The sequence below is a fragment of the Pseudophryne corroboree genome, chromosome 9 (genome assembly GCF_028390025.1).
Source record: "Pseudophryne corroboree isolate aPseCor3 chromosome 9, aPseCor3.hap2, whole genome shotgun sequence".
NCBI classification, from domain to species: domain Eukaryota; kingdom Metazoa; phylum Chordata; class Amphibia; order Anura; family Myobatrachidae; genus Pseudophryne; species Pseudophryne corroboree.
The window spans coordinates 43,475,777-43,503,487 of NC_086452.1; the positions used below are offsets into that span (position 1 = coordinate 43,475,777).

Consider the following 27,711-nt stretch of genomic DNA (forward strand, 5'->3'; position numbering starts at 1 on the left):
TTCTTACGAAGCGATTCCATTCGGAAGATTCCATGCAAGAACGTTTCAGTGGGATCTTCTGGACAAATGGTCCGGATCGCATCTTCAGATGCATCAGCGGATAACCCTGTCGCCAAGGACAAGGGTGTCTCTTCTGTGGTGGCTGCAGAGTGCTCATCTACTAGAGGGCCGCAGATTCGGCATTCAGGATTGGATCCTGGTGACCACGGATGCCAGCCTGAGAGGCTGGGGAGCAGTCACACAGGGACGAAATTTCCAGGGCTTGTGGTCAAGCATGGAAACATCTCTTCATATAAACATTCTGGAACTAAGGGCCATTTACAATGCCCTAAGTCAAGCAAAACCCCTGCTTCAGGGTCAGGCGGTATTGATCCAATCGGACAACATCACGTCAGTCGCCCACGTAAACAGACAGGGCGGCACGAGAAGCAGGAGGGCAATGGCAGAAGCTGCAAGGATTCTTCGCTGGGCGGAGAATCATGTGATAGCACTGTCAGCAGTGTTCATTCCGGGAGTGGACAACTGGGAAGCGGACTTCCTCAGCAGACACGACCTTCACCCGGGGGAGTGGGGACTTCATCCAGAAGTCTTCCAAGAGATGGTAAACCGTTGGGAAAAACCAAAGGTGGACATGATGGCGTCCCGTCTCAACAAAAAACTAGACAGATATTGCGCCAGGTCAAGGGACCCTCAGGCAATAGCGGTGGACGCTCTGGTAACACCATGGGTGTACCAGTCAGTGTATGTGTTCCCTCCTCTGCCTCTCATACCAAAAGTACTGAGAATCATAAAAAGGAGAGGAGTAAGAACTATACTCGTGGTTCCGGATTGGCCAAGAAGGACTTGGTACCCGGAACTTCAAGAGATGCTCACGGAGGAACCGTGGCCTCTACCTCTAAGAAAGGACCTGCTCCAGCAGGGGCCTTGTCTGTTCCAAGACTTACCGCGGCTGCGTTTGACGGCATGGCGGTTGAACGCCGGATTCTGAAGGAAAAAGGCATTCCAGAAGAAGTCATCCCTACCCTGATAAAGGCCAGGAAGGATGTAACCGCAAAACATTATCACCGCATTTGGCGAAAATATGTTGCGTGGTGTGAGGCCAAAGAGGCCCCTACAGAGGAATTTCAACTGGGTCGCTTCCTACATTTCCTGCAAACAGGACCGTCTATGGGCCTAAAATTAGGGTCCATTAAGGTTCAAATTTCGGCCCTGTCGATTTTCTTCCAAAAAGAACTGGCTTCAGTGCCTGAAGTCCAGACGTTTGTCAAAGGGGTACTGCATATACAGCCTCCTTTTGTGCCCCCGGTGGCACCTTGGGATCTCAATGTGGTTTTGGGGTTCCTAAAATCACATTGGTTTGAACCACTCACCACTGTGGAATTAAAATATCTCACATGGAAGGTGGTAATGCTGTTAGCCCTGGCTTCAGCCAGGCGTGTCTCAGAATTGGCGGCTTTATCTTATAAAAGCCCTTACCTGATTTTTCACACGGATAGGGCAGAATTGAGGACTCGTCCTCAATTTCTCCCAAAGGTGGTTTCAGCGTTTCACGTGAACCAGCCTATTGTGGTGCCTGCGGCTACTAGGGACTTGGAGGACTCCAAGTTACTGGACGTAGTCAGGGCCCTGAAAATATATATTTCCAGGACGGCTGGAGTCAGGAAATCTGACTCGCTGTTTATCCTGTATGCACCCAACAAGCTGGGTGCTCCTGCTTCTAAGCAGACGATTGCTCGTTGGATTTGTAGTACAATTCAGCTTGCACATTCTGTGGCAGGCCTGCCACAGCCAAAATCTGTAAAAGCCCATTCCACAAGGAAGGTGGGCTCATCTTGGGCGGCTGCCCGAGGGGTCTTGGCTTTACAACTTTGCCGAGCAGCTACTTGGTCAGGGGCAAACACGTTTGCTAAATTCTACAAATTTGATACCCTGGCTGAGGAGGACCTGGAGTTCTCTCATTCGGTGCTGCAGAGTCATCCGCACTCTCCCGCCCGTTTGGGAGCTTTGGTATAATCCCCATGGTCCTTACGGAGTCCCAGCATCCACTTAGGACGTTAGAGAAAATAAGAATTTACTTACCGATAATTCTATTTCTCATAGTCCGTAGTGGATGCTGGGCGCCCATCCCAAGTGCGGATTGTCTGCAATACTTGTATATAGTTATTGTTACAAAATTCGGGTTATTATTGTTGTGAGCCATCTTTTCAGAGGCTCCTTCGTTTATCATACTGTTAACTGGGTTCAGATCACAGGTTGTACGGTGTGATTGGTGTGGCTGGTATGAGTCTTACCCGGGATTCAAGATCCTTCCTTATTATGTACGCTCGTCCGGGCACAGTATCCTAACTGAGGCTTGGAGGAGGGTCATAGGGGGAGGAGCCAGTGCACACCAGCTAGTTCAAGCTTTTACTTTTGTGCCCAGTCTCCTGCGGAGCCGCTATTCCCCATGGTCCTTACGGAGTCCCAGCATCCACTACGGACTATGAGAAATAGAATTATCGGTAAGTAAATTCTTATTATTTATTTATTACCAGTTATTTATATAGCGCACACATATTCCGCAGCGCTGTACAGAGAATATTTGCCCATTCACATCAGTCCCTGCCCCAGTGGAGCTTACAATCTATATTCCCTATCATATGTACACACAGACACATTCACGCTAGGGTTAATTTTGTTAGGAGCCAATTAACCTACCAGTATATATTTTTGGATTGTGGGAGGAAACCGGAGTACCCGGAGGAAACCCACCGCAAGTACGGGGAGAATGTACAAACTCCACACTGTTAGGGCCATGGTGGGAATAGAACCCATGACCTCAGTGCTGTGAGGCCGTAATGCTGACCATTACACTGTCCGTGCTGCTAATGAGGTTGAAAGAAGACAAAATGTCCATCGAGTTCAACCTGTATTATAATTCCTAAACTATTCTGTATGTAACTAAAGTTTAACTATATTGACCCAGATGAAGTTATTATTATTATTTTTTACTCCAACTGTCAACTATAATTCACGCTGTATATAAAATTTAAATGCCTCTTAAATGCTGTATCCCTGGATATCTTTTTCGTTTAGAAATTGATCTAATCCATTTCAAGTCCTTCATTACTACCTCCTATGGTAGAGAATTCCAAATCCTTACTGCCCTTACTGTGAAGAACCCTTTCCTTTGTTGGGCATGACATTTTTTTTTCTCCTCTAACCTCAGAGGATGTCCGCGTGTCCTGTGTAGAGACTCATTTACAAGGCATGCCTTGTAAAAAACTGCCCCTTTAAAAAAAAAAGTCAGAGTTCAGCTGGCATCCCGCACGTCCCAACCTATGTTTCTTATCTCACTGGTTCGCAGTACATTAATAGACTGTATATAAGAATACAGTTTTACCCTCCCACCCTACGAGAAAAAAGAAAAAGAAAATTCTGTCCAGATGATGGGAAAATATAATGCTTGTGTATGTAGAATTATTGTTTTTTGGACATGTGTAATACCTCTAAGTAAAATTCAAGTGTTACTAGGCATTTGTATGTGTGTTATTAAGGGAAGGAAACTGGTTACCAAGAGAAATCAGCCGCGGAAAGTCACCTACTGCCTTGATATGTGCAGACTTTCTGGTCCCCTTGTACTCCACCACCCTAGCTACACTCCGTGACACTTGTACTGACGTGATCAGGTACGCAGTGTCTGAAGTTAATTAAGTGCCGTAATGTTGGCTTAACGCTACATTGCTATTAAACACCAACAAACATTATTTGTAAATACCTAATGAGTCACTGAGCATCACTTAGCTCCACTGACCTATAACGCCAAAGAAATTATTTTCACAGAATCAGCTTCTAATTAATCACGGAACAACTTTGTACTGAACGTAAAGGTTTAATGAGCTCTTTAAAAATTAGAAGAATGTCTATCGGCCTTTAACCTGGAAGACAATGACATCATCAACAGGCTGGGGAGACGAGGGTCGTAACAGAAGCATGCGATGCCAGGTTGCGCAGGTTGTGACCACGCCGTATAAATAACTGGAAACCACAAGAACTATAATGGCTAAGTACGAGTTCCTTGCAGACGCGATATGGCTCCGCTTTGATGTCCCAAGACACAAATTAATGAGACGAAGAGACTCAGATCACAGCTGCTGAGACCTGTATTAATGTTTTATCGCTGCCTCTATGTTGGGTAGTTCCGAGGACGTTAATGGGAACTTATTTATTGTCCGTTGTATTCAAGGGACATTTGTAAAGTTGATGAATTATTCAAAGGTGTCAAGCTTGAGAAGCTCAGCCATACGGCTCATTTACCAGGACATGTCTGTCTGCTGGACGGAGCTTCTTAAACCACATGAGGAGGTGTGTCCAAGTCATGCCGGGGTGTGCCACATCAGCTCGTGGGCGTGTCTAGCACTTCTGACGTGCCGGTCTGCCCACAGGCCCCTCCCCTTCAATGTTTTACATGCGGCATTCAAGGGGCAACGGTTAGCGCGAGATATGGTAGAGGCTAAGACTGTAGAGCAATTTAAACATGATTGGGATAGGCATATGAATATCCTTACAAAGAATTAAGGTTCAAAAAGGGTTGCGATTACCTAAAGGATAAAAAAAAATGGGCAGACTAGATGGGCCAAGTGGTTCTTATCTGCCGTCAAATTCTATGTTTCAAATTCTATATCTCCCAACTGTCCCGGAATGTGGAATAATATCCTGATCCGTGGGACTATCACGTCTAAGGGCCTAATACAGATCTGATAGCAGCAGCAAATTTGTTCTCTAATGGGCAAAACCATGTGCACTGCAGGGGGGGCAGATATAACGGGATCCGGTCTCTTGGTCGACAATAACTAGGGCGACCACTATTGGTCGACAGGGTTTCTAGGTCGAAAGGTTTCTAGTTCGACATGTTTTAGGTTGACAGGTCAAAAGGTCGACATGAGTTTTTCACAATTTCTTTTTTTTTTTTTTTCCTTTTCATACTTAATGATCCACGCAGACTGCGATTGGGAATAGTAACATGTGCCGAGCGCAGCGGTAGCAGAGCGAGGCACCTTGCCCGAAGCCATGCGAGGGGACACAGTGCACAATTTGGCGTTCCCGGTCACTCTATGAAGAAAACGGCACCAAAAAACATAAAAACTCATGTTGACCTTTTGACTTGTCGACCTAGAACATGTCGACCTAGCATCCCTGTCAACCTAGTTACTGTCGGCCAATAGTTACTATCTACCTTCCATACCACACCCGATATAACATGTGCAGAGAGAGTTAGATGTGGGTGGGTTATTTTGTTTCTGTGCAGGGTAAATACTGGCTGCTTTATTTTTACACTGCAATTTAGATTTCAGTTTGAACACACCCCACCCAAATCTAACTCTCTCTGCACATGTTACATCTGCCCCCCCCTGCAGTGCACATGGTTTTGCCCATTAGAGAACAAATTTGCAGCTGCGATCAGGTCTGCGTTAGGCCCTGAATTGGGACAATTCAGGGGCATTTGCATCAAGACCTAATTGTAGTTCAGCTCCGGCGTTGGACGGGATTAGGTTGTTCAAGCAGGAATGTTCTAGTTTTCTTAGGGTTCTAGCCAGACTGAAAATGGAGATAGAAAATAAAATATTTCCCTAGCAGAAGTTGTGACATTTCCATGGAAACCAGCGCACCATGTAATAAATTGTAATCTAAACCAGATAGAAACATTTGCGGATGATAAACTCTGACATCTCTTCAGGGGCCAAGAAAAATAAAAAAAACTTAAACTAGGGAATCCCCGAACTAGAGAGAGTTACATATTTGCACTGGTTACTCATTGGGGTTGTCCAGTTAGACCATAATAGTGGAATGTTTTATCTTCGTATCCTAGCAAACAAAATATTTTCCACATCCCTGTTCAAATTCCACGGAACGGTGCAAAGCAGATTCCTGCAGATGCTGCAACTTCTGATAGAGAACACAGATGGGGGACCGATAAAGGTTTATTAATAAACATACTGTAATAATAGCTTGTATTATTATTATTACTACTGTAATGTCCTACTAATAATTTATCAATACCACGTTACCCTATGCGGGGGCTCATTTTTTTATTGATGCTAGAAAGATGAAAATTCGTTTTAAAAGGCTGTGGTATATTTTGCCGACATGAGTTGACATTGACCGCGTTGGCATTCATCACGATGAAATGTCCAAATTATTACAATGTCAAGAAAGTGTCCTTGTGGCCTATTAGTGACTAAACTAGTACGGCGGGTCTAGTGGCTTTAGTGGTGTCTTCAGAATTCCGTGGTGATGTCCTGATGACTTCCTGCGAATCCTGTAGCGCTTCCGACAGGGAGTACAGCTAAACCCCAACGCTCCCTAACCCTCCAGTCCCTGCAGATGCCGACATGTTCACTGTCAACGTTTCAACAATGTAAATGTCCACATTATGAGTACATTCCATTTTAAAATGCGGGCGGAGGAAGCGATTTTCTGGACTGAAACAATATTTGTGAGTTTGCAGCTTATAGCTTCTCTAGAAACGAGTTTATTTTTAGCACAGTTTAAAAAAAGAAAATTAACGTTCTATAGTGATATAATTACTGCGATAAACTAAATACCTTCAAAACTGCTTGAAAAAAAACGTTGCTTAATGGGCCTAATTCAGACCTGATCGTAGCAGCAAATTTGTTAGCAGTTGGGCAAAACCATGTGCAGTGCAGGTGGGGCAGGTGTAACATGTGCAGAGAGAGTTAGATTTGTGTGGGTTATTTTGTTTCTGTGCAGGGTAAAATACTGGCTGCTTTATTTTTACACTGCAATTTAGATTTCAGTTTGAACACACCCCGCCCAAATCTAATTCTCTCTGCACTTTACATCTGCTGCGCTGACAGCAGCGGCCAGGAGTGCAGATGGCGGCGGGCGTGAGCGGGACGGCGGCGGGGGTAAGCTGGGCAGCGGGGGGAGCAGAGATTGGTGGCCGGCGGGGGGACATGTCTGCGGCGGCGGGGGGAGGTGCTGCAGGGAGAGGTCTCTCCCTGCAGCGCCTCCCCCGCCGCCGCAGACATGTCCCTCCGCAGCCAGCTCCCCCCGCCGGCCGCCGATCTCTGCTCCCCCCGCGGCCCGCAGCACCGCTTGTCTCCTCACCTCAATCCGACTTGTTTTCAAGTCAGATTGAGTTTGTCGGAAAGGAGGCCAAAACCTGTCGGATTTGGCCCCATTCGGTTATTCCCGACTTGTCGGAAAAAATCATCCCCTATTGAATAGGTCGGAACCCCTTCCGACAGTTATTGAATACAGCCCTTATTAGTGAAAAGAACACAAATCTCTGTTAAGTGCAAGGGACATCATGTGGCGCATGTTCAACGGCCGAAAGGGTATTTCAGCACTCGCAGCCGTAAGGGTGTACGCCAGAGGAGCGTAATTAAGTGTAGTTGCAGAATCTATATTTGGGGTCTCATGGCTGTTAGAAATACAGTCTATTGTAAGTCACGTTTTGGGTTCCAGAACATTGGCCCTCATTCCGAGTTGTTCGCTCGCAAGCTGCTTTTAGCAGATTTACTCACGCTAAGCCGCCGCCTACTGGGAGTGAATCTTAGCTTCTTAAAATTGCGAACGACGTTACGCAATATTGCGATTACACCTCTCTTAGCAGTTTCTGAGTAGCTCCAGACTTACTCGGCATCTGCGATCAGTTCAGTGCTTGTCGTTCCTGGTTTGACGTCACAAACACACCCAGCGTTCGCCCAGACACTCCTCCGTTTCTCCAGCCACTCCCGCGTTTTTCCCAGAAACGGCAGCGTTTTTCCGCACACACCCATAAAACGGCCAGTTTCCGCCCAGTAACACCCACTTCCTGTCAATCACACTACGATCACCAGAACGACGAAAAAGCCTCGTAATGCCGTGAGTAAAATACCTAACTGCATAGCAAATTTACTTGGCGCAGTCGCACTGCGGGCATAGCGCATGCGCACTAAGCGGAAAATCGCTGCGATTCGAAAAAAATTACAGAGCGAACAACTCGGAATGACCCCCATTGTCCCTCACAACTAATATGTGTATCACAGCTAGTTTTGGGGTTCTTAATAAAAAAATAATTTTTTTTTTATCATAGTCACCTATTTATTTGAAACTATTTTCTGTTGTTACTGATACAGTGCGGCAGATCTGGGGATAATGGGGTCCGTACGTTAGGGGAGTACTGGGGCAATTCCCCTTTTCAATGCCTGGGTTTGGGGATCAGGAAAAGCCAACATGTAGGAAATCCTCAATTCCAACCAAAAAATGATAGCGATCGTGTATTTTCATCATGCTGTTTTTTGCTAATCTCCAGACAGATCACTGATCATCAATATCTATTGGCATCAGCAGAACAGGGAATTGGGCCATATACGTATGGACCCATAACAACATGTACTGTGAGTGCCTATCAGCGTCCGTTATTTAGCCCGACCATTTCCTTATGGGCCTGTATCAGTAGAGAGTGGGCAGCCTGGAAAATGTACCCGGATCTCCTCTTCCCTGGGTAGAGTCTGGATTCCAGGTCCTACAGTGGGAATTACTGAGCAGTGTCCGGCTCTATCATTGTCAGGCCGTCTCTGGAGACCCACAAGCCATCTATCTATTATTTAGGACAACATACATTTTAAATGACCTTTTACACAGATTTTAATGTTTAAATACATTGTCTGCGTTAATGTACCATCGGCAGCCATGTTACAGTACTGAGGTCTGAAGCCGAGCGGTGCCTACTACACCAGTCTCATTTGTGCCCCCTGTTTGTGTGGTTGAAGTGAGCCTATCTCCTACAATCAGCTCTGGACACTGATGCTTTAGGATGTTCTTCCCAACACTAATCCCTCACAATAACTTAGGGCCTGATGTGAATGCAGGAGGGAACAGTGCTGCATCCTCAGTCAGGGGATCTGAGAAAGTATGCAATTGCTGCAGGTGCTGTCTTTTGTAATGAGACCGCCAGGGGTGGGAGGGCTAGGTTTAGGCTGCGAGGAGGGTTAGGTTTAGGCTGCGGGAGAGAGGGTTAGGTTTAGGCTGCAGGGAGGGAGGGTTAGGCTGCGGGAGGGAGGGCTAGGTTTAGCTGCAAGGGGGGTTAGGTTTAGGCTGCGGGAGGGAGGGTTAGGTTTAGGCTGGAGGGAGGGCTAGGTTTAGCTGCAAGGGGGGTTAGGTTTAGGCTGCGGGAGGGAGGGTTACGTTTAGGCTGCAGGGAGGGAGGGTTAGGTTTAGGCTGCAGGGAGGGAGGGTTAGGTTTAGGCTGCAGGGAAGTGAGGTTAGGTTTAGGCTGCAGGGAGGTGAGGTTAGGTTTAGGCTGCAGGGAGGGAGTGTTAGGCTGCGGGAGGGAGGTCTAGGTTTAGCTGCGTGGGGGGTTAGGTTTAGGCTGCGGGATGGTTAGGTTTAGGCTGCAGGGAAGGGAGGTTAGGTTTAGGCTGCAGGGAGGGAGTGTTAGGCTGCGGAAGGGAGGTCTAGGTTTAGATGCGAGGGGGTTAGGTTTAGGCTGCGGGATGGTTAGGTTTAGGCTGCAGGGAGGGAGTGTTAGGCTGTGGGAGGGAGGGTTAGATATTCTGACTGCCGGCTTCCCAAGCACCAGGATCCCAATACCATTCCAGTCTGATATCGATGTGTGATGTCACAAAGCACAGCCATGGAAATTTAGGCACTGTGATAGTGTAGTTTTGCAAGTAACTTATTTTCTCTAAAGTAAACATTTATACAGTAAATATTATTCTTTCTATTATATTTAAGTGTCAGGGAAACTGGCATATTATATAAAAGTAGTGCCTCCAATAATGTAAATGATTACGGCAGTGACCTGTATGAAAGCGCTCAGTCTTTTTATGGTCCCTGAATTCCTCTGTGACTTATAATATCTTTATTATTTGCTGTAGGAGGTGCATTATCCCATCCAGGATCCTGCCACGCTGGAAGTAACATTGATCCCTGTGGAGAAGAGCTTGTACACTCAGTGCTTCCACTTGTCAGTCCCGCGTCTTACCTGTGATGTCAGCGTGCATCTGCACAAAGAGGGGGTTCTTACTCAGCCCCCCGCACAGAAACAGACTGCCGATATGATGCCCTGAGACCTTCATTGTTTCCAAAATGTGTCTTGTTCCCAACTACAAAAGCAAACAGAGAGAGGAAGATGAGAGAGTGCCAGGGCCGCGGATTGGGGTGGATTGGTTTCAGGATTTGAAAGTATCTTTTTGTTTGTTTATTTATTTGGAATATATACACGAAAACCGCGGAAAGTGGGAAACGCTCAGAGCCAAACACGTGTCGGGCTGCAACCAGCAACGTTCTGTGATCTCATCTGTGACAATGGAAATTCTCTGCTCTGTAATTCACTGTTCTAGATGGAGAAATGCTCTGTTGCCAGGTTTCTCTGCTGGGCTTTTGTCCATTAGTATGGGGCTTATTCCATAAAGTAGAGCAAGTATTCACGTTGCCCCTCAAAAATAAACCAGCCACTAATGACCTCACTGAGGTATGAGGCACGGTATTCTAAATGGCTTCATGTGGTCATTTTGTTATAGTAATATTGAGGTTGGTCGTGCCTGCTAAAAATGCTTGTACTCACTGTATGTAAGAGGCAAGTACACCTCTTAATAGCACAATGCAAGGTACTCTAACCCATTGCTGCCAATCAAATATTGGCATACTCCTTGATAGTTCAATCTTTGTAAGGACTGTCCTGGTTTGTTATCTCTGAAGGGGATGTGGCGTACAGGAGAGTGGGTGAGGTTTCATCAGGAAGTGGGCATTGCTGAATGTATTAGGCAGTGAACTGAGGACGCGTTTCACGCGAAATGCGTCTTGGTGTTAGTTGGCCCTACGTGGCCAGGATAAATGTTGTGAGCTATGCATTAGCTTTGATTGAAATTAGAACAGCTGATTTAGCAGAAAGATCAAAGACTAGGCGAGGCATGTTCGCTGCTAAACTAGTTATTATGAAATGAAAATAAACTGTATTCGTATTTATAACTTGTTAAAGAATATAGGGGTCTATTTACTAAAGCCTTGGATGAAGATAAAGTGGAAGGAGATTAAGTACTAGCCAATCAGCTCCTAACTGTCATTTTTCAAATCCAGTCTGGCAGTTATGGCAGTTAGGAGCTGGTTGCTGGTACTATATCTCCATCCAAGGCTTAGTAAATAGACTCTATAATGTGTTCTGTAACACATGATAAAGCTACAGAACTGAGTTGAGAAAATATAATTGTATATTATCTGAGTGGTTCAGCGTCTCAGCCTGTATCTGCTTTCAGCCTTATAACACCCATACTCTACTCCTGTCACTGACTGCCTGTAAGATGGTGAATCGTTTTGAAGATTGGCTTACTGACTTTCAAAGCCCTACATGACCAGGGCCCAAGCTACCTGAAGCAGCTTCTGATTCCATATTGCCCCACTGCAGATGAAGGACATTTACCAGGGCCTAGAATCTCCCAGAATTCATTGCGGGGTCCAGCTTTTAGCCATGCGGCTCTGACTCTATGGAACTCGCGTCCCCGCACAGTGCGAGAGGCCCCCACTCTAGAATCCTTCAAAAAGAGACTCAAGACTTTCCTATTTACTCAGCATTCCCTTAATTATCCCTTTAGTAATAATCATTTTATTTATATAGCGCTCTTTCTCCATGCTCTCTCTATTTTATTAGAAGTTTTTGTGTGCTGCATTGTTTCTGTACTGTATTATGTTCAGTCTATCTGTTAAGCGCTCTGAGTCCTATTAGAGAAAGAGCGATATATAAATAAAATTATTATTGTTAACACGGCTGCGTCCCCCCCATATGATGCAACATCTCTGCATATTTTTTAGCCACTCCCAAAAATGTCCCTTTTCTGCAACTGCAATTCTAAATGTGATTACTGTGTCGCTACTTCCAGCTCAGACTCGGGCTTTGTGTCTGCAAGCTTCAGTTATATAATTCCAGCCCTGAGTATAGTGCCAGTAACACACTGATAGGTATATCGTACGTTCCACCGAACAGGCGATACATCTGTAGGTCATCAGTGGGTGTGTACACCCGATAAGCTCGTGACCACATCATACACAGACCTATCACATCGGCTGTGCAGCACAGCTGACTATACAGTATATCTGGCTGTGTGTGCGGGTGACCCGTCAGCTGCCCGTACACTGGCTGCAGGGGCAAATTTACATGTCCGCCTAGTTGTGACGGCTGCACAGACACATCGAGCGGCCGATTGGTAAGTGTGTATGCTTACCAAATCGTCCGCTTTCTCTGCGGATGTGTCGGAATAGTGTGTACACAGCCTAAGACTAATACTGTGGTCAAAATATCAAAACGCTCATGTTAAAATAACGCAGAGGGAGATGTACAGGTGTCCCCATACATCCTTGCTGCAGTAAGGCCCCTCTCGGCACGTCATTTCCGGCGTCAAATCCCGATGGTGCGTCTTGCTGCAAATGTGTCCTAGTAACAATGCGATGAGACTAGGACACACGAGGAGACTGCGCTGATTACTTTTCTATGGGACACTTGTATATCTGTGTGCCACTGACTCTGTATACAGAGTACTACGATGCAGCAGCCGAGGCCAAGTTCAGATGACCTTCGTATACAGACTCATTCGCTCACACTTTAACAAATAATCAGTAGACTGTCCTGCTGCGTCCTAGTCGCATCGGCAAAGAAAAGACGCGAGCAGAGATGCACAGGACGTGGCGACTGACTCGCGCCTGGCATCTTGCGCTGTGTGGCGTATTGTGGCTGGAGGTATGAGGAGGCATTTGTATCAAACATCCTAAAGAACGAAGAAGTGGAAGAGTACAGAAGTTGCCCATAGCTAAAAAATAAAATAAAAAAAATAATCAGCTTCTAGCTAGCAATTATCAAGCGCATTCTACAAAATGGTAGGTGGAAGCTGGGTGGTTGCTATGGGCAACTTCTCCACTCTTTACAAGGCTTGAGACATCTCCCCCACAGCCTGTTAATATGTGCAAGGCTGGGAATACTATAAACCAGCTGATTCCAACATACTTCACATTGTGAAGAGTTCAGCAACAATATCCTGCCGTGTATAACGATCAATAGGATCTCCCCTGACACACTGGAGAGCCAGGAGTAATAATATTTGCATAATTAATATTTAATATGCGTTACTTGCTGCAACCCAGACATCCAGGTAAAGTCGTCTGGGTGGGTAAAATAAAGCTTGATAGAATAGTTTTCTGTATATTATTCCTCATTGAGGTAAATAAGCCAATGGGCAGAGGATTATATGTCCTTAAACTTCCCTTATGACCAAGTAAAATAAGGCCTTAGGGGTATATTCAATAAGTGTCGGATCCATTCCGACATGCATTTGTCGGAATGGATCCGACAAGGGCTATTCAATGAGCGGCCAAATCCGACTGTCGGAGGGAGCTGAGTGCGTCGGCCGGCGGAGGGAGCTGAGTGCGGCTGCCGGCGGGGGTAGCTGGTGCCAGGGGGACATGTCCACGGCGGCAGGGGGAGGCGCTGCTGGGAGTGAGGAGCCTGGCCGGGGGGACGCCCTACTCAATCCGACTTTTTTTAAAGTCGGTTTGAGATTGTTGGAAAGGGGGCCAAAACCTGTCGGATTTGGCCCCGTTTCCGACAGAAGCACGCGGATCGACGCCTATTCCGCCGATCCACGTGTTTTCCGACAAGTCGGAAAAAAAACTGCCCTCTTTGAATAGGTCCGAACCCCTTCAGACAGAAATCTGTCGGAAGCTGCGGTCTTTCCGACAAGACGGCAGCTTCCGACAGCTATTGAATACGGCCCTTAATATTACATCTTTTACTATGGATTCAGACTGAGAACAATGGGGATCATTCCGAGTTGTTCGCTCGCTAGCTGCTTTTAGCAGCATTGCACACGCTAAGCCGCCGCCCTCTGGGAGTGAATCTTAGCTTTGCAGAATTGCGAACGAAAGATTAGCAGAATTGCGAATAGAAAATTCTTAGCAGTTTCTGAGTAGCTCGAGACTTACTCCTACACTGCGATCAGCTCAGCCCGTTTCGTTCCTGGTTTGACGTCACAAACACGCCCTGCGTTCGGCCAGCCACTCCCCCATTTCTCCAGACACTCCCGCGTTTTTCCCTGACACGCCTGCGTTTTTCCGCACACTCCCAGAAAACGGCCAATTTCTGCCCAGAAACACCCACTTCCTGTCAATCACATGCCGATCACTACAACTATGAAAATTCTTCGTTCGGAAGTGAGTAAATCTACTAAGTTTTGTGTTAAAATACTTAGCGCACTGCGTACCATGTGCATGCGCATTTTAGCCTTAATCGCTCCATTGCGAAAATCGGCAACAAGTGATCGAGTGGAATGACCCCCAATGTTCCATTGTATTACTGTACTTTAGTCAGGGAATACAATTATGAAAAATGCTTCACATGAACAGTTTATCGTCTCACCGCAATGCTCTGGACCGTGGCCAAGTACAACAGAGCCAGGTCATCAAGGCCCCTGGACAGCGTTAATCCGACCACCTGGAAACAGAACGAGAACTCAGGTAGGGTTTCATCATAGTGGGCCATTGGTATAAAGCAGAGTTTCCCAACTCCGCCATTACAGTGCAGGTTTCAAGGGATATCCATGCTTGAATCCAGATGGTTAAATCAAATTGACTGAGGTACTTATTAAGTCACCTATGCTCAAGCATGGATATCCTTAAAACCTGGACTGTAATGGCGGAGTTTGAGAAACTGGTATAAAGTGTCAGTACAGATGTTTGTGGTCCGCATCTGCCCCCGATGCCACCTCTGTCACTGCCCCCAATTGCCAGTCTAAAAATAAGATTTTACTCACCGGTAAATCTATTTCTCGTAGTCCGTAGTGGATGCTGGGAACTCCGTAAGGACCATGGGGAATAGCGGCTCTGCAGGAGACTGGGCACAACTAAAGAAAGCTTTAGGACTACCTGGTGTGCACTGGCTCCTCCCTCTATGACCCTCCTCCAGACCTCAGTTAGGATACTGTGCCCGGAAGAGCTGACACAATAAGGAAAGGATTTTGAATCCCGGGTAAGACTCATACCAGCCACACCAATCACACCGTATAACTCGTGATACTATACCCAGTTAACAGTATGAAATATAACTGAGCCTCTCAACAGATGGCTCATAACAATAACCCTTTAGTTAAACAATAACTATATACAAGTATTGCAGACAATCCGCACTTGGGACGGGCGCCCAGCATCCACTACGGACTACGAGAAATAGATTTACCGGTGAGTAAAATCTTATTTTCTCTGACGTCCTAGTGGATGCTGGGAACTCCGTAAGGACCATGGGGATTATACCAAAGCTCCCAAACGGGCGGGAGAGTGCGGATGACTCTGCAGCACCGAATGAGCGAACTCTAGGTCCTCCTCAGCCAGGGTATCAAACTTGTAGAATTTAGCAAATGTGTTTGACCCCGACCAAGTAGCTGCTCGGCAAAGTTGTAAAGCCGAGACCCCTCGGGCAGCCGCCCAAGAAGAGCCCACCTTCCTCGTGGAATGGGCTTTTACAGATTTAGGATGCGGCAGTCCAGCCGCAGAATGTGCAAGTTGAATCGTGCTACAGATCCACCGAGCAATAGTCTGCTTTGAAGCAGGCGCACCCAACTTGTTGGGCGCATGCAGGATAAATAGCGAGTCAGTCTTTCTGACTCCAGCTGTCCTGGAAACATAGATTTTTAGGGCCCGGACTACGTCCAGCAACTTGGAGTCCTCCAAGTCACGAGTAGCCGCAGGCACCACAATAGGCTGGTTCAAATGAAACGCTGAAACCACCTTTGGGAGAAATTGGGGACGAGTCCTCAATTCCGCCCTATCCATATGGAAAATCAGATAAGGGCTTTTACAAGACAAAGCCGCCAATTCTGATACACACCTGGCCGAAGCCAAGGCCAACAGCATGACCACTTTCCACGTGAGATATTTTAGTTCCACGGTTTTAAGTGGTTCAAACCAATGCGACTTTAGGAAATCCAACACCACGTTGAGATCCCAAGGTGCCAAAGGGGCTGAATATGCAGCACTCCCTTAACAAATGTCTGAACTTCAGGTAGTGAAGCCAGTTCTTTTTGGAAGAAAATCGATAGAGCCGAAAATCTGGACCTTAATGGAACCCAATTTTAGGCCCATAGTCACCCCTGACTGTAGGAAGTGCAGAAATCGACCTAGCTGAAATTCCTCCGTTGGGGCCTTCCTGGCCTCACACCACGCAACATATTTCCGCCATATGCGGTGATAATGGTTTGCGGTCACTTCTTTCCTAGCTTTAATTAGCGTAGGGATAACTTCCTCTGGAATGCCCTTTTCCTTCAGGATCCGGCGTTCAACCGCCATGCCGTCAAACGCAGCCGCGGTAAGTCTTGGAACAGACAGGGCCCCTGCTGCAGCAGGTCCTGTCTGAGCGGCAGAGGCCATGGGTCCTCTGAGATCATTTCTTGAAGTTCTGGGTACCAAGCTCTTCTTGGCCAATCCGGAACAATGAGTATAGTTCTTACTCCTCTCCTTCTTATTATTCTCAGTACCTTGGGTATGAGAGGCAGAGGAGGGAACACATACACCGACTGGTACACCCACGGTGTTACCAGAGCGTCCACAGCTATCGCCTGAGGGTCCATTGACCTGGCGCAATATCTTTTTAGCTTTTTGTTGAGGCGGGACGCCATCATGTCCACCTGTGGCCTTTCCCACCGGCGTACAACCATTTGGAAGACTTCTGGATGAAGTCCCCACTCTCCCGGGTGGAGGTCGTGTCTGCTGAGAAAGTCTGCTTCCCAGTTGTCCACTCCGGAAATGAACACTGCTGACAGTGCTAACACATGATTTTCAGCCCATCGGAGAATCCTTGTGGCTTCTGCCATCGCCATCCTGCTTCTTGTGCCGCCCTGACGGTTTACATGGGCGACCGCCGTGATGTTGTCTGACTGGATCAGCACCGGCTGGTGTTGAAGCAGGGGTCTTGCCTGACTTAGGGCATTGTAAATGGCCCTTAGTTCCAGAATATTTATGTGTAGGGAAGTCTCCTGACTTGTCCATAGTCCTTGGAAGTTTCTTCCCTGTGTGACTGCCCCCCAAACTCGAAGGCTGGCATCCGTGGTCACCAGGACCCAGTCCTGTATGCCGGATCTGCGGCCCTCTAGAAGATGAGCACTCTGCAGCCACCACAACAGCGACACCCTGGTCCTTGGAGACAGGGTTATCAGCCGATGCATCTGAAGATGCGATCCGGACCACTTGTCCAACAGATCCCACTGAAAGATCCTTGCATGGAACCTTCCGAATGGAATTGCTTCGTAAGAAGCCACCATCTTTCCCAGGACTCGCGTGCAGTGGTGCACCGACACCTGTTTTGGTTTTAGGAGGTCTCTGACTAGAGATGACAACTCCTTGGCCTTCTCCTCAGGGAGAAATACTTTTTTCTGTTCTGTGTCCAGAACCATCCCCAGGAACAGTAGACGCGTTGTAGAAACCAGCTGCGACTTTGGAATATTCAGGATCCAGCCGTGCTGTCGTAGCACTTCCCGAGCTAGTGCTACACCGATCATCAACTGTTCCCTGGACCTCGCCTTTATATAAGGAGATCGTCCAAGTACGGGATAATTAAAACTCCCTTTCTCCGAAGGAGTATCATAATTTCGGCCATTACCTTGGTAAATACCCTCGGTGCCGTGGACAGACCAAACGGCAACGTCTGGAATTGGTAATGACAGTCCTGTACCACAAATCTGAAGTACTCCTGGTGAGGAGGGTAAATGGGGACATGCAGGTAAGCATCCTTGATGTCCAGTGATACCATGGAATCCCCCTCGTCCAGGCTTGCAATCACCGCCCTGAGCGATTCCATCTTGAACTTGAACCTTCTTATATAAGTGTTCAAGGATTTTAAATTTAAAATGGGTCTCACCGAACCGTCCGGTTTCGGTACTACAAACATTGTGGAATAGTACCCCCGTCCTTGTTGAAGGAGGGGTACCTTGATTATCACCTGCTGAGAATACAGCTTGTGAATCGCCTCCAGCACTGCCTCCCTGTCCGGGGGAGCTGTCGGCAAGGCAGATTTGAGGAAACGGCGAGGGGGAGACGTCTCGAATTCCAGCTTGTACCCCTGAGATACCACTTGTAGAATCCAGGGATCCACCCGTGAGCGAGCCCACTGGTCGCTGAAGTTCTTGAGACGGGCCCCCACCGTACCTGGCTCCGCCTGTGGAGCCCCAGCGTCATGCGGTGGACTTAGAGGAAGCGGGGGAGGACTTTTGTTCCTGGGAACTGGCTGTATGTTGCAGCTTTTTCCCTCTACCTCTGCCTCTGGGCAGAAAGGACGCGCCTCTAACCCGCTTGCCTTTCTGGGGCCGAAAGGACTGTACCTGATAATACGGTGCTTTCTTTGGCTGTGAGGGAACATGGGGTAAAAATGCTGACTTCCCAGCTGTCGCTGTGGAAACGAGGTCCAAGAGACCATCCCCAAACAACTCCTCACCCTTGTAAGGCAATACTTCCATGTGCCTTTTAGAATCTGCATCTCCTGTCCACTGCCGAGTCCACAATCCTCTCCTGGCAGAAATGGACATTGCGTTTATTTTAGATGCCAGCCGGCAAATATCCCTCTGTATCAATGTTTTCCGACAGGGAATCTGACCACGCAGATGCAGCACTGCACATCCATGCTGAAGCAATAGCCGGTCTCAGTATAATACCTGAGTGTGTATATACAGACTTCAGGATAGCCTCCTGCTTTCTATCTGCAGGCTCCTTTAGGGCGGCCGTGTCCGGAGACGGTAGTGCCACCTTTTTTGACAGACGTGTGAGCGCTTTATCCACCCTAGGGAATGTCTCCCAACGTGACCTGTCCTCTGGCGGGAAAGGGTACGCCATTAGTAACTTTTTAGAAATTACCAGTTTCTTATAGGGGGAAGCCCACGCTTCTTCACACACTTCATTTAATTCATCAGATGGGGGAAAAACCACTGGTAGTTTTTTCTCCCCAAACATAATACCCTTTTTTGTGGTACCTGGGGTAATATCAGAAATATGCAACACATTTTTCATTGCCGTAATCATGTAACGGGTGGCTCTATTGGAATGTACACTAGTCTCATCATCGTCGACACTGGAGTCAGTATCCGTGTCGACATCTGTGTCTGCCATCTGAGGTAGCGGGCGTTTCAGAGCCCCTGATGGCTTTAGAGACGTCTGGGCAGGCACAGGCTGAGAAGCCGGCTGTCCCACATCTGCTATGTCGTCAAACCTTTTATGTAAGGAGTCGACACTGTCGCGTAATTCCTTCCACATAACCATCCACTCAGGTGTCGACCCCGCAGGGGGTGACATCACATTTATCGGCACCTGCTCCGCCTCCACATAAGCCTCCTCATCAAACATGTCGACACAGCCGTACCGACACACCGCACACACACAGGGAATGCTCTGACTGAGGACAGGACCCCACAAAGCCCTTTGGGGAGACAGAGAGAGAGTATGCCAGCACACACCAACAGTGCTATACAACACAGGGATTAACACTATAACTGAGTGATTTTTCCCAATAGCTGCTTGTATACACAATATTGCGCCTAAATTTAGTGCCCCCCCTCTCTTTTTTACCCTATGTAGTCTGGAAACTGCAGGGGAGAGCCTGGGAGCGATCCTTCCAGCGGAGCTGTGAGGGAAAATGGCGCCAGTGTGCTGAGGGAGATAGCCCCGCCCCTTTTTCGTCGGACTTCACCCGCTTTTTTCTACGTATATCTGGCAGGGGTATTTTACACATATATAGTCTCTATGACTATATTATGTGTTATTTGCCAGCCAAGGTACTCAATATTGCAGCCCAGGGCGCCCCCCCCCCCCCCCCCCCCAGCGCCCTGCACCCATCAGTGACCGGAGTGTGAGGTGTGCATGGGAAGCAATGGCGCACAGCTGCAGTGCTGTGCGCTACCTTGATGAAGACCGAAGTCTTCTGCCGCCGATTTCCAGGACCCTCTTCTTGCTTCTGGCTCTGTAAGGGGGACGGCGGCGCGGCTCCGGGACCGGACGACCGAGGCTGGGCCTGTGTTCGATCCCTCTGGAGCTAATGGTGTCCAGTAGCCTAGAAGCCCAAGCTAGCTGCAAGCAGGTAGGTTCGCTTCTCTCCCCTTAGTCCCTTGTAGCAGTGAGTCTGTTGCCAGCAGATCTCACTGAAAATAAAAAACCTAAAATAAACTTTCTTTTTCTAAGAGCTCAGGAGAGCCCCTAGTGTGCATCCAGCTCAGCCGGGCACAAAATTCTAACTGAGGTCTGGAGGAGGGTCATAGAGGGAGGAGCCAGTGCACACCAGGTAGTCCTAAAGCTTTCTTTAGTTGTGCCCAGTCTCCTGCGGAGCCGCTATTCCCCATGGTCCTTACGGAGTTCCCAGCATCCACTAGGACGTCAGAGAAAGGGGTCTTATGGCGGGTCACACCCGGGAAGGACCCATGTACAATTCTTGGGTACGACCCGCGCTTGCGGTGTGAAAGTGGTATAAGTGGCAGCAGGCAGGTTGTATATTAAGGAAAGCGGGGGTTGGGGTGACATATCCAGCTGCCCAGCCTCGGTTGCCTCCGGCCGCACTTATGGCACTGACACAGGGTCTCACATGTACAGGGCAGTCAGTAGATATTAGTGACCTCAGAACATTTCAAGATCAATTCACAGCAATGATGTGCAGTCAGGGGGCGGTGGCGGGTGAGAGCCTCACCTGTCGTACCCCAGAGTTTTAACTATAAAAATTATTAGAATACAAGGAAGATATTTGTACCCTATATTAACGGGATCAGTACTAAATGCCGCCGGTCGGAATCCCGGCGGTCGAAATACCGACGCCGGAATCCCGACCACACAATCCTGACAGGGGTGGCGAGCGGAACGCAGCGCCTTGCGGGCTCGCTTCGCTCGCCACGCTGCGGGCACACTATTATATTCTCCCTCTATGGGTGTCGTGGACACCCACGGAGGGAGAATATGTCGGGATTGTGGCGGTCGGGATTCCGGCGTCGGTATTTCGACCGCCGGGATTCCGGCCGGCGGCATCTTGACCGCATCCCATATTAACATCCTTGTATTATTCGAATAGTTTTTATGGTCATCGTATTATTCTTGCCAGTGCCTCCCCAGCCACTGACCTCACCGAACCTCAATGCCCACAAGCTGTACAACACTCCATACAATGATGCATCCTATATAGAGAGAAATGTTATAATATTGTACAGAACATGTGTAAGGGAACATACATGCAACTTTATTGCTATGTTCCCACATAAACTGTGACACGCATCTTTGACCGCCTCTCTTGAATAGTAAATACCAGAGACAGACTTGTAATGTTGGGTCTGTAAATACATTCAGGTTGCGCTCAGACAGATTCAGTAAAACAAGATGGTGCCCTGTGATGCTGCTATAGCCTCCAGGCCTTTCTCTAGTGCAGGGGCCACATCTGAGCAACCACTCTGCTCCTAGGGGGAGTTACTCAGCGTTACCAGGCCCCACCCCTGCTGTTCTGCCACTGTACATACCTTATGACTAGCTATACCTGTGGGATTTGACCTTGGCCTGGCCGTTATTACCTGACAGGGTGTGGTCATACCTTAAGCTCCCTATACCGTATCGCAGACAGGTCTGGAACTGGCTTATGCTAGATTTAATGCATCCAGCATTTGCCCAGTCTCCGTTGGCCCGTGTGTGTAGCTAGCTGAAATATTTATACTAACAAGATCTGTACGCTACAGGTTTATACAGGCTGTCTGCTAATGGCCTCACCAGACAACAGCTGGCTGCCTCAGACATAGCCAGAGGAGATCAGCGTCTTAGGCAGTCACTCCGCGTATTGTTGGCTTGTACTGGGAATATTATAGATACTCTGCATTCTGCAATTAATATCACTTAATGGGAGTAAACATTTTTGCTTTTGTTTCTTTTTTAGATATAAAAAGACCATAATTACTCCAGAGAACATAATATTTTATGTGTGATTACACACCCGTCAGCCGTACCATTAAATCCACAGACTGGTGAAGTGAATGACATTATCTCGTTGCAGTGGCACCTGTTGGGGAAGGGGGGGCATATTAGGCAGCAAGTGAACAATCAGTTCTAGAAGTTGATGTATTGGAAGCACGGAAAATAGGCAGTGTAAGGATCAGAGCGACTGGCATGGGCCAAATTGTGGCGGCAACTGGGTCAGAGCACCTCCTAAATGTCAGCTCTTATGGGGTGTTCCCAGTGAACAGTGGCTAGACCCTGCCAAAATTGGTCCAAGGAAGGACAACGGTCAACCAGTGAATAGGTCATGGGTGCCCAAGGCTCAATGATGCGGGTGGGGAGTGATGGCGAGTCCACATAATGTTTTAGTGGGTGGCAGCTTGCTCCTCAATATACTAGTTGGATCAGTATGAAAAATCATGTAGTATCTTTGGTTAGTGAGTCAGATATTGTGATCATACAAATAATATATGCGTCCAGAAATATGCTTAAACAAGCGCATACATATATATATTTGGACATATGTCTGCCAGCCTGAGAGGATGGTGTCCCAGTACACCAAGAGGAAAAACACAATAGTGTAATAATGCATGCTAAGTTCTTCATGTAAGGGTGTGGGGTGTGCAAACCCATTTAGTGCCAGCATGCTATGGAAGTGCCAGTGGGCATATCAAATAAATGATCTTTAACGCTCATCTGTTTTGACCTCAGCACTTGCGGGTGGATGGATTTCTCAGCAACTCATCAGGGGTTCTAACACATTATACATGGTGGAGTCACATAATTATGACCACCTCCTACATTTGATGTCGGCAGCGCGTAGCCCATGAAGTACGTCACGTGACGTGCGCTGGCTTGGTGGGTATATAAGGTGTGTGATAGGCTCTGCACACATATCAATCGTTGCTGTCATGGGTAACGGGCGATTTATCCGAGGTGCAGAAAGGGATGACTATCGGCTTTTGGGCCAAGGGCGGCAGTATCTCTGACACAGCGCAGTTTGGGAACTGTTCGCGTGCTGCTGCGGTGAAGGTGTATTGTGACTGGACAAATGGCACCATTGCGAATAACCGACGTGGAAACTGCGGAGCACCACGTGCCATAGATGTGAGATGTGAACGTCGGCTACGAAGGTGCGTGAGGGCCCGACCGACGCGCTACAGTGGAGCAGCTCACCGTCACAATGAACCTGGGGGCTACCAGACGTGTGTCTAACATGACAGTTCAGCCCGTCCAGCTGCTGTCCGCGCTGCACACGGCGGTTACTCTGGCTATTAGTTGTTGCTCATAATACGACCGTGTATCTATGCTGTATGAAGATATCGAAAAAGGATGTGGAGCAAAACATGAACTATTTATATCATGAATAATAATAATGTGAATTAATAAATACTACTTTCTAATGTGATCGCGGCGTGGCCTCTGTATTTTCTTTAAATAGCAGGTTTAGGGGAAACTTGGGGAACAATATCTGGAATAGTAGTGGGCAGAGGATAGTGCTGTACGGGGACTGAAACATGTCTGGAATTAAACAAAGTCTATTCTGAATATCAATAAAAGCCCAGCACCAAGCAGGGTCTGAGTATTTTTGGAACAAAAAAAGGGCAGACTAGTTGGGCAGCGCTCTAATCTTCCTTCAAATTCCAGGACTGGAACAGCAATTTGGCAATTTTACTAGAGGCAAATAATTGTGTTATTAAATCCCGCTGTAAAACTTGCCAATATAGACAATTAGCTGTTTAGTACAACCTTCCCCCTCCTCCTGCTGGGTGCGTTACTACATCTTGCTCCCACTCACTGTGGGTCACCCGGCTCAGCCCATCATGAGGCCATATTTGTTTCCCTTGCGGCCTACATAATCCAGGCTAATGGGGGTCATTCCGAGTTGATCGCTAGCTGAAAATGTTCGCTGTGCAGCGATGATGCAAAAAAACTGCACTTCTGCGCATGCGTATGCGCAACGTACTTTCACAACGGCCGATGTAGTTTCACACAAGGTCTAGCGAAGATTTTCAGTCGCAGTGCTGGCCGCAGAGTGATTGACATGAAGTGGGCGTTTCTGGGTGTAAACTGGCCGTTTTCAGGGAGTGATCGAAAAAACGCAGGCGTGCCAGGAAAAATGCAGGCGTGGCTGGAAAAACGCAGGCCGTTTGTGACGTCAAATCCGGAACTAAACAGTCTGAAGTGATCACAAGCTAGGAGTAGGTCTGGAGCTGCTCTGAAACTGCACAATTTTTTTCTGTAGCTGCTGTGCGATCCTTTCGTTCACACTTCTGCTAAGCTAAAATACACTCCCAGAGGGCGGCGGCTTAGCGTTTGCACGGCTGGTAAAAACTGCTAGCGAGCGATCAACTCGGAATGACCCCCAATGTCCGTTTCTATACAAAATGATGCAACTGCACCATCTCATTTTATCAGGTTCTAGAATAAACACTAAACCACCAGATTGTCAAGGAATATAGGGTCAGATTCAGATATATGCGCAAACCCAATGGTTGTCCCTGCAGTTTAGGGGGCATTGCGGCCATGACTGCACATATACGCTGTACAGATTCCACCGCTGCGTACAAACACGTAGTTATGCTACTGCGCAGAACTCTGAATGTGGCCCATAGCGTATATTTATGTTTTTCCAATACAAGAATACCGAATAATGGCCCTCATTCCGAGTTGTTCGCTCGCAAGGCGATTTTAGCAGAGTTGCTCATGCTAAGCCGCCGCCTACTGTGAGTGAATCTTAGCATCTTAAAAATGTGAACGATGTATTCGCAATATTGCGATTACACACCTCGTAGCAGTTTCTGAGTAGCTTCAGACTTACTCGGCATCTGCGATCAGTTCAGTGCTTGTCGTTCCTGGTTTGACGTCACAAACACACCCAGCGTTCGCCCAGACACTCCTCCGTTTCTCCGGCCACTCCTGCGTTTTTTCCGGAAACGGTAGCGTTTTTCCCCACACGCCCATAAAACGGCCAGTTTCCGCCCAGTAACACCCATTTCCTGTCAATCACATTACGATCGCCAGAACGATGAAAAAGCCGTGAGTAAAATTCCTAAGTGCATAGCAAATTTACTTGGCGCAGTCGCAGTGCGAACATTGCGCATGCGCATTAAGCGGAAAATCGCTGCGATGCGAAGATTTTTACCGAGCGAACAACTCGGAATGAGGGCCAATGCCTTTTCTTTTCTCACCAAGAGATGTCCATAGTGTAATATATATATATATATATATATATATATATTTTTTTTTTTTTTTAAAGTCTGTATAATGTTACTGTCTGATCATGAGGGATAAAATCAATAATAAAAATACATCCCATATTTTCACTTACAGCTGTCAGGGTAATGTGCATATTAATTTTTCTCGCCCCTTGTTGCAAATGCAATCTAGTATTATATCATTATGCTGCATTTTATTTCTTACCATCCCTTTCAGAGAGACATCAGCGAGGGGGGATCTGTTACCGTGGAAATCTGGCCAAACATGTAAATCAGGGGCCGGAACCCCTCCCGGCCGGGACGCCCTTAGCTGGTCCAGGTAATGGTTTAAGTATGTGTACACGTGTTGGCCTCTAGGAAAGAGTCATGAGAATGAAGAGTTACTTGATGGAAAATAGACATTTGTACATCTGTGTGAGGGGAGGGAACGCAACAAACCAGCCAGTTAATTAGCAGCTGCGGAACGCTGGCAGTATACTTCTCATTAATGGTCAGATAAAGACCAGCAGCAGGAGATTATTGCAGCGGTGGGGACAGGAGTTCTGGCTCATTCAGACGAGCATCAGCTCATCCGCTACAGAATATAAAATATCACACGGCCGCTGAGACCAATACTTTATTCATTGATTGAGAAAATACTTGAGTTAATAATAGCTAGAAGCTGGTTGCTATGGGCAACTATTTCACTTGTCCGGTTTAAGAGGTTTGATCGCACTTGCCAACTTCCGAAAGTAGCCACTGCTGGGCAATTTGAGGGGCGGGGCTGGGCTATCACATCATTAAGCCCCACCCCTACATGAAGGAAAATACCACTATCTGTGGGTCCGCGGGGGGAGTGGGCGGAGCTAACATTGTAGCTATTTAATTCCACCGCCTCCATACGGCGTTGTAATTCCCGTGATAATATCCCCATCCTGTCCGCTTTACTAGGAAGTGGGCGGGATGCGGGAGAGCTGCCTACTCTTGCGGGGGATAACCGGTGACATGTTCCAATGTAAATTTCTGAGCAACCATAGGCCTGCTCTCTTCTTCAATGGTGCGACGGATGTGTGCCGTTTTACTCAAAGTGGCGGATTAGAGGCGCAGCCAGCGGGCATCTCCATAGAAATTCCATCAGCAGAGATTCGCCGTCACTCTGCGTAATAAGACGTAGTGGCGGCTGCACTATGGCATACCTCTGAAATAGGCCCATTGTGTGGATCCTGGATGTTTCACGTGAGTAAGAAAAGTCCTGGAAACTCCTGTTCCCGTTTTCCCTGCTCTCAGCAGTATTGGTCGGTACATCTGCCTGTGGGCCTCAGATGAATCCGTTTCCCCCTATCTGCTGGCGGCCTGAGGCAGCAGGATCTCCCCACAATTACAGGTAGCCAATTTCCCCCATCTGTTCTGCATCTTGCTGCTTGTCCTGGGACAAGTGCTGAGCACAGCAGTCTTATTGATGTACTTTGTGTCTCCCGGAGTCCTCTCTCCTTACAGATATATACTGCATAGGGAGTCCCTGCCTGCTGTCACTGTAATTGAAGACTGGTACAGTATCTTCTACCTATTAGTAAATGACTACCTAAAAACCTTTAACCACTTGCCTGGCATGGTGGCATCAGTGTTTTATCTGACCTGGGGGCACAGGATGCGACCAGTCAGAGTGTAAGCAGCATCAGGGAAGAGAAACTTACCCATGCTGCTGCTGTCACAGGGACCGGTAGGTTCCTCTGCCTCTCTGCACCCACCCCTCAGTGTTGCCGAACATTGCAAATCAATCAGCACGGCAGGACCTGGGGTGCCTCGGGACACTTGCAGGGGTGCCTTGGATTGGTGGTCCAGGACCAATTCAAATTATTTCTGGTCAATGCAATAGGCAAAACCAGTGCTGGTGGCTGCCGATCATAAAATATGTGGACAAACAGAAGCAAATCCTGTTCCTCACCACATAATGGAACCTATAGATGACATATAAACACATTTTTTGATTTAATATTTATTTCAAAAATTCTCGCTAAGAAATTTTTGGCCTAGGGGTGCCGTGAATAAAATTCTGATACTCTAGGTTGCCATGATTCCAAAAAGTTTGGGAACCACTGAGTTAAGTGGTTAATTGATGTGTTTCTGTAGTTCGGGAATCTGGATCTTCTCCCATTGCTTTGCACTTTGTGAGATACTTCTGGACAAGCCCAGAGTGAAGGTGCAGATGAGCACTCCGGGGGCGGGCTCTTCACATCATTAGGCCCTGCCCACTGCGACAATTGCCTATGCTGCACATCGTAGGTTTGCTGGGGAGGGGGGACTTACCTTTGGAGGAAAGATTCAGATCATGAGATGTGCCCTGTCCCCAGCAAGAGCCTTATGACATAATGCTGTGATTGGCAGATGTAATGTAGGGGCAGAGCCACAATGACACCTGGGAATCACATTATTATGCTGGGGGGGGCTCCAGTTGTTGGGAGAGTTTTAGGTACTCGGGAAACCCTCCTGCATGTGCAAGTTCTCATTCTACCACCTGCATGGTGTAAATGAAAATGTAATTCGCCAGACT

At 47.5% G+C, this 27,711-nt stretch overlaps 1 protein-coding gene and 1 long non-coding RNA gene across 7 annotated transcripts in view; one reads left to right on the forward strand and one right to left on the reverse strand.

The window, feature by feature from the left end:
• The window catches only part of LOC134957389 (uncharacterized), a 28,736-nt gene extending 18,252 nt beyond the window's left edge, over positions 1-10,484 (forward strand). Inside the window, exon 2 of the long non-coding RNA XR_010186581.1 lies at positions 9,867-10,484. This is a non-coding gene — a long non-coding RNA (uncharacterized LOC134957389). The remainder of the gene's footprint in view (positions 1-9,866) is intronic.
• The window catches only part of FGGY (FGGY carbohydrate kinase domain containing), a 533,714-nt gene that overhangs the window by 50,464 nt on the left and 455,539 nt on the right, over positions 1-27,711 (reverse strand). For 5 of the 6 annotated variants that reach the window (XM_063939260.1, XM_063939262.1, XM_063939259.1 and 2 more), the window contains 3 exons: positions 25,387-25,534; positions 14,390-14,464; positions 9,974-10,094 (listed from right to left, as the gene is read on the reverse strand). In XM_063939260.1, coding sequence (XP_063795330.1) covers positions 9,974-10,094; positions 14,390-14,464; positions 25,387-25,534 — 344 coding nt within the window. The remainder of the gene's footprint in view (positions 1-9,973; positions 10,095-14,389; positions 14,465-25,386; positions 25,535-27,711) is intronic. The other variant, XM_063939261.1, reaches the window with a different exon arrangement.